General features: G+C 60.2%; 1 protein-coding gene across 1 annotated transcript; it reads right to left on the minus strand.

Moving 5' to 3' along the window:
- Window positions 1-1,005: 1,005 nt before the first annotated feature.
- Window positions 1,006-6,546, minus strand: SEMA3G (semaphorin 3G; the record flags this gene model as incomplete). The annotated part of the gene is made up of 15 exons (XM_010718423.3): window positions 1,006-1,715; window positions 1,803-1,942; window positions 2,138-2,351; window positions 2,465-2,506; window positions 2,632-2,723; window positions 2,795-3,026; window positions 3,202-3,346; window positions 3,457-3,526; window positions 3,616-3,730; window positions 3,944-4,086; window positions 4,190-4,306; window positions 4,408-4,504; window positions 4,767-4,886; window positions 6,117-6,179; window positions 6,376-6,546. Coding segments are annotated over 15 exons (2,208 nt in total), but the record flags the coding sequence as incomplete, so codon positions are not given.
- Between the last annotated feature and the right edge of the window lie 525 nt (window positions 6,547-7,071).

Raw genomic sequence — 7,071 nt, forward strand, 5'->3', positions numbered from 1 at the left:
CAGCTTCCGTAGGAAACAGCTGAAAAAAGAGCAGGCCGGGCCCTTCCCCGGGGCTTTCTTGCCCTGCAGCTCCCGCAGATGGCCCTGCTGTTTCCCCCGGGCTATGGGCTCTGTGTGGGGCAGGGGTTGGCCCCGCAGCCCCTCACCGACTCTGTGACAGCACAGGCCCCTCAGCCTCTGCCCCACAGCTCAGACACGCGCGGGGCAACGCAGCATTGCCACGGACTTTGCTCCCATCAAAGGCACCGCACTGCGGTCATTGTGCTGTAGGGAGGAGCAGTGATCTCATGGCCCAGCCCTGGCTTTGTGCAAGCTATTTTGGGGGTCAATTATTAGTATTTTCTTTCCCCTTCCTCTGCCTTCGAACAATGCTGGTCCCGGTGGGGCCTCGGTTCACACCATTGTGTGGGGCCACACTGCGCTGGGAGCAGGAAGATCGTTATCAGCCTGGCTGAGAACTTCGCCAGGCCCTCAGCATGGGGCCAGCAGCGCCTGCATTGTGCCCCTGTTCTTTGGAGCACTGCGCATTGGGGAGCATTGCAGCTTGGCCCCCGCCCCAAAGCCCCCTGCCCATTGCTGCACTGGTACCGTTATTGCCCTGGCTTTGTTACCTTCCCTAAGCCTCTCCCGTGTTTACCCAGGGATGGGTCTAACCTGTTTGAGGCTGATTGCCACCCTCTGACCCTGCCCAGCCCCAAAACGGTCTGTGCTTTCCCTTAGATAGGGTTGAAATGGGGCTGAGGATGAGCCCACAAGTCCTTTCCAGGAACAGGAGCGGCAGTGCTGGCCCCACGCCTGCCTGAGTGCTTCTTTTCCCTTTTCATACAAAGGCCACTCTGCTTCCCAGCACAAAGGCTGGGCTGGGGCCATGAGAGCCCCATCCTCCGCTGCATGATGCCGGGACCCAGCCTGGGAGACTTTTTCACACGATTCTCAGCTTTTCCTTATGAGTGCAGGTATTGTATTTCCTGGGTCCCATGCTGGTGGCATGGAAAGAGCCTGGATCAAACCCCACAGGCAAAGAGGGGACTGGTGCCACACTCGGCCACTTTATTTGTGGAGAAAGCCAGCAAGCTCCCCAGCGTCTCTGCCACTCAGGTAACCATGACCCTGTGCCTGGCAGCCCCCAGCAAGAGCGAGGGGCTTGGTGCCATTGTGTCCCCCTGACACCACCCATTCGGAGGGGGACAAGACCTGCCCAGGAGCCAGCCCTGGGGACAGAAGGACCTCGTGCAGCTGCAGCTCTGCCCGAGGACAGGTCCCCTGCTCTAAGTGGCTGCAGCTTGCCGGGGCACACGGATCCTCTCACCCTGTGGCTTGGCCACGCGCCCCTTCTTGCCCACATCCATGCCAGCCAGCGCGTGCTTGCCCTTGGCCATCTTGCCCTTGCGGTGGCCGCACCACAGGCGCAGGCACTGCTCCTCCACCCTCTGCCGGTCGGCTGAGCTGGCGAGGTGCAGGATGTCCTTGTACCAGGTTTTGGGTGCAGGTGCTGCCAGCCAGGGCTCAGGACAGAGCGGGTGCCTGTCCTCCCGTTGTCGGGGTGTAGCACGGGCAAGCTGTTCGCCCCCAAGCACCTCCAGGGCTGTCTTGGCCACCGTCTGGGTAAAGCCATGCTCCAGTGTCTTGCAGTAGTAAATCCCAGCATCACGACGGTGCAGCTGGCGGAAGAGCAGCCCTTGCTCTGTCTGCAGTACCCGCTCATCTGTCTTTACCTGTTGGCCGTGGCTATGAGGTCAGTCCCTTTTCCCTTTGGCAGGGAGAAGGAAAGGAGCAGGACAGGATGGGTGCTGGGGTCTCACCTCATCCCTCTGTTCATCTGGGGGTCTCTGCACAAACCACTGCACACTGGCCTGTGGGGAGCGGGGCACACATTCCAGAAAGGTGCTGTTGTGCTCCATGCCATACAGCACCTTCTCTTCAACGTGCTCCAAGTCATCCACTGGGGCAGAGACAGAAGTGTGTACATGGTGAAGGCAAAGCCAAGACACTCTACGCCCCATCACCTCCCCAGGTGCCCACCATGGCTTCAGTGCCCACCAGGGACAGACCTCCCCAAGGGCCCCAGCTTTCCTTGGGGCACCATGGGACAGGCTAATAGGGGTTCTGGACATCTTGGGACACCGCAGCCTCTCACCGGTCAGGTTCTGGTCCAGGCACTGGTGCACAGAGCTGGTGTGGCGGACGTAGCGGCGCTTGCCCGAGGGCTGGTAGCGGGTGCAGGCGGTGCCATCCCAGGCACAGTACGGGTCCCTGGCCAGGCAGCACTCGGCACAGGCAGTGCCATAGCTCTTGCACTGGTGCAGCCGCACCTGGGCCACCCCCAGGCTGGCACCCACATACAGCTTTTGCTGGAGGACGGCACAATATGGCAATGGCAGCAGCTACCTCCCAGTGGTGATGCTTGACCCCACTTTATGTAGCCCCTCCTGGTCACCCACCCTGTCCCCAACCCCAGACTCACGCGCTTGACAGAGATCTCCATCTGAGTGATGGGCACCGGCACCTGCAGGGAGAACAGCAGATGCAAGGCTTTGTCTAGCCTTGCCATGGGCAGCCCTGGGCCTCCACCTCCTGATGCTCAACAGCGTGGTGCCATCCCTCTAGCCCATTCCCATGAGCATCCCCCACCTTAAAAACCTGCAGCTCCTCCAGGACAACTTCCTCTGTCACAGCTGAGCTCTGCTTCTGCAGCACCACCACCTTCAGCACCGAGCCTGCATCTGGAGGAGGGGAATGGAGACATGACCTCAAGCCATACCAGACATCCACGTGTGCCACCTGCACCGCATACCCGTCCCTAAGAAGAGGACGTCATGCTGCCCATCCTCAGTGTCCACACGGTCCACCACGAGCTGGCGCAAGCCATGCTGCAGGTCAGTCTTCACCAGCAGCGGGCGGTGATGCCGCGGGCGCACAGGCCTGTACATGAGGGGGTGAGCACGGGCAAAGTGCAGCACCTCATCAGGCAGCTCCTTGGTGCTTCTGTATGGCCGCTGGGGCTGGTTGGTGGTCTTGCTGGGACACTGCAGGGACAGGAAGGACGCTGCTTGGCGCCAGCACACTCAGCCCCTCATCAGAGCCAGTTTGGGTCCCTTCCCATATTCCATTTTGGGATCATCTCCACCTTAGCCACTCTGGGAGTAGAGACCCTATTGGGATTGATCCCATCACCCCCCATGGGGTGTGGGAACTGCTCACCACGCCTGGGCGCGGGTAGGGCACGCGGCCCTCGTAGGCTCCCCACTGGTGGAGGGGGCTGTCCCGGTGGGCAAAGGGCCCATTGAAGACCTCACGGATGTCGGCCATGCGGTAGACACAGACAGCAGAGCCCTGAAAGACATGGCTGAAAGGGGACAGTGACAGGTGCATCGGTGGAGGGCACAGGAGCTCTGAGATGTCTGCGCAGCCCAGACTGGGGCTGATATCCTTTCGGGCTGGGGCTGAACCACCCACCTGACAGTGCTGAAGAGTGCGTAGATCTCCGGGTTCTTCCCATCCTTGGTCCTCAGCAAAAAGACGTCCTCTGTGGAGGAGCAACCCGAGCCCTGGGGTTGACTGGTGGCCCCAAAGCCACAGAGCCACTGGGGTCCCCAGTCAGCCCGCCTCCCTTACCCAGCTCATCAAAGTGGGTATCAATGCCACCAGGACCCGGGACAGAGCACACCAGGCGGGCTTTGTTGAAGGTGCTCCACTTGTTGACCAGCACCCTCTGGCCTCCAGCATCATTCTGTAGGGATGGGGGGCATCAGGGCTACCGCTGTGACTGAGCACTCTGCACCCCTGGAGGCTTGGGAGCCTTCACCATCTCCAAAACTCAGGAATTTGATACTGATACAGGAAACCACCCCAGGCTTTAGGTCCCCAAAACCAAGCGCCGAGTAGGCACAAGGGGAACATCTCTATGCCTGCGGTGTCTAGCATGGTGCCACCAGCATCTCACCACGCAGACCCGTGCCACTCGGCTGACGATGGTGTGCTCCTTGCTGTCTGCCTCCACCACCTTCTCCGTGAAGAAGAAATAGGCTTTGTCATCATCTTGGTCATCGTTGTCTGGGATCATGTAAGCAGCCACGAATTTGGGGTCTAGAAGAGAGCCGAGAAAGGGAGCAGCTGCCATCTCTGCAGCTCACATAATGGCTAGAAATGGGTGAGGAAGATCCATGCGAGGGCACAGGATGGACGATACCATTGAGCAGGCGCTGGTCCACCTCAGTGCGCAGCGCAGCGCGGGTCCCAGTGCTGCGGAAGATGCCGGGATCACGGCCGAGGAAATCCGCAGTGAGGCCAGCATAGAGCTCCCCACCTGGCAGAGACACCCTGAGTGCCACGGCCCTCCTGAGCCATGGGAACCAGTCCCCATCCCAGTGTCCAGCACCACGGGGGACCCCAAGGGCAACAACTCACCAATGATGGTGCTGGCAAATGCACGGTCAGGTTCATGAGGGCACCTGCCACGACCACTCTCCATGCTACCGGGATCCAAATTGAAGGCATGCTGGGTCTGGAGGAAGATGGGACCATAATGGGGGCATGCTGGAGGCCAGTCTAGGGTTCACCCTAGGCTTGCAGATTCCCCAGTCTGGCTATCGGTCTTGGAGCCCATGCTTTTTGGGGCAACCCATCAGCAGGAGCTGGGTTTGCAGGGGGGTTGTAGATCTCTGGCTCTTGGCCAGGGCAAACTCCGGGTCCAGAGTCCCCATGCGGCCTCACATCACAGGAAGGAGGAGGATGGGGGTGGGATGGTGCCTTGAGCAGGCCCCTACCTCGCCGCGGTGCCCCACGTAAATGAAGGTGCAGACGGGGTGGCAGGCACCCGTCCCGCAGGCCAGCAGGTGTGTTCGGTTGTAGGGCTGCAGCAGGCGGACGTAGTTGGCACAGTCGGTCTGGGGACAGGCAGGGAAGGGGGAGGCTGGTGGGGATCATATGGCAGGGCTGGGGCTGCGCCGGGTGGGCTCCACCAGCCAGGAACCTCAGCACATTGCAAAAGGAATGGGCTTTTGGCTGCTCCTACCCCCATTTTGTCCCTGCTTGCACTGAGTGCAAGGGAGGAAACAAAGGGAGGAAATGTGGGAGACGGAGACCCATGGCAGCCCTTGCCTCCAGACACAGAGTGCCTGTGACAGCCCCTTGGCTATCTCCAGGCCCTGCCAGCAGGGACAGTCCCCTTCCTTGAGGACCAGTAGGGATGACTACCCTGGGGACATCATCCTCCTCCCCAGCAATGGAGAAATCATCCCTTGCACCACAACCATATTCCTTGTGCCCTCCAGCTCAGTGCACTCTCCCAAACCTGCCCATGTTATGGGACAGGTTATGGGGCTGACCAACGCGAGGGGAGGCTTGCTCCATCCCCGCCGTTCTCAGGCACAGTCTCCTTGTGCTCAGCCTCTCCCAGTGCTGCCCACCCTACTCCATCATCGTGAGGCCCCGTGTCTACTGGGAGCCTGCTGCTGAACAGCCCCCAGCCTCCCTGCTGTTTATTTTCCCTTTGCAAAGAGCCTCCAAAATGAGTTAAAAAAAATAATGTAGGGGAAAAAAAAAAAAAAAAGAGGGAAAACCAAGACTGTCCCAGCTTGGATCTGTCAGAGCTTGGAAAATAAACACACCGAGCAGGACGGGCACTGTCGGGAGGGGTTTGTGTGGGGTAAGAGAACCTGGTGGCTATGGCCACCCCCCACCATCCTCCAGTTTCAGGTCAGGGCAGGGAGGATGTGAAGTAATTGCAAAGAGGGGAATGGGGTCACTAAGCCAGATTGGGCAGCACGTTTCCCACACAGGGGAGTAGTGGGGGCGGCCAGTTCACCCCGCAGCATGGCAGCTCACACCCCTCCATCACCACCCTGCTGAGACCATGCGCAGCTCCGTGCATGGATGCTCTGCCATGCAGGGCTGCAGGGAGGCTCCCAGACAATGGATTTTGGCTCTCTTATCTCAGGTTTCACACCCCATCTGCTCCTGCACACTTGGTGCCTCCACATTCGAGCTGCCCTGGTCCCATAGATGGGATTTGCAGAGCCCTGTTCTCCATCACCAGCTCTCTGCCTCAGTTTCCCCCATGTCTGCAGCAGTCCCGTGGTCCCACATCCTAGCTATAACCAGCTGCAGAGACTCACTGCTGGGTCCTTCCCCTTCCGAAAACACTCTTCCGTCTGTCCGGGCAGCGGTGGCCAGTAGATCTGGAACAAAAAGGTACTTTGGGAGCAGGCGGAGGGGACAGCGGGCACGGACCCCTTGTGACCCCCATCCCTGGGACAAGCTCGGGAACCGCCACCCCCCAGCAGCTAATTGCTTTGGGATGCCTTTTGGAGTCCTCGCTGTGCGGTGGCTTCACCTGGCACAGGGCGGTCATGATGCCTGCAGGACCCGGCTCACCTCCTTGGTGTCGGTGCTGGCCCTGTCCAGACGCAGGGAGTAGAGCACATCCTTGCCCCCAATGAAGAGTCTGTCACGGTACTCATCCAGGTAGAGGGAGCGGAAGCCCAAGAAGCCGCGGTGGCCAAAGAAAAGGACGGAGCGGTTGGTACCCAGGAGCTCTGCGAAGCAGGGAGAGCAGCGTCAGTGGGAGCCATGCTGGCCCCAAAACCCCATGGGATGCTGCAGGAGCAGGGGCATGGGGCGTGGTGGGTCCACAGGGCATCGTGGCACAGAAAAATGGAGAGGGTTGATGTGACATAGCACTGAGATGTCCCAGGGCATGGGGCACAATGGGGAGGAGCAGCCACAGAATGGGCATCAAGGGATGCTAAGGTGATGAGGAAGTGACTTTGGGGTGCTGAGGAGGGCAGTGGGGGCTCAGCAAGGTGGAGCACTGGGTACTGAATGCCTCAGCTCTGTGGAACCCCAGCCTGGAGGACAGAGGGCAGGAGGGGGGGGGGGTCGGCTTCACTGAGCCTCAAAACTGCAGCACTGACCCCAGGCCTGGCCCCTGAGCGGAGGAGGAGGAGGACAAAGGACCATTGATGGGCACAGCCATCCCCAGACGCGCTCAGGGGGCTGCCGGCTGCTGTGTCCCCATTCCCAGCCAGGGTGTACTCAGCATGGCCCAGGGTCTGTCCCCAGGAAGGGCGT

This window comes from Meleagris gallopavo, chromosome 14 (assembly GCF_000146605.3).
Source record: "Meleagris gallopavo isolate NT-WF06-2002-E0010 breed Aviagen turkey brand Nicholas breeding stock chromosome 14, Turkey_5.1, whole genome shotgun sequence".
Lineage (NCBI taxonomy): Eukaryota > Metazoa > Chordata > Aves > Galliformes > Phasianidae > Meleagris > Meleagris gallopavo.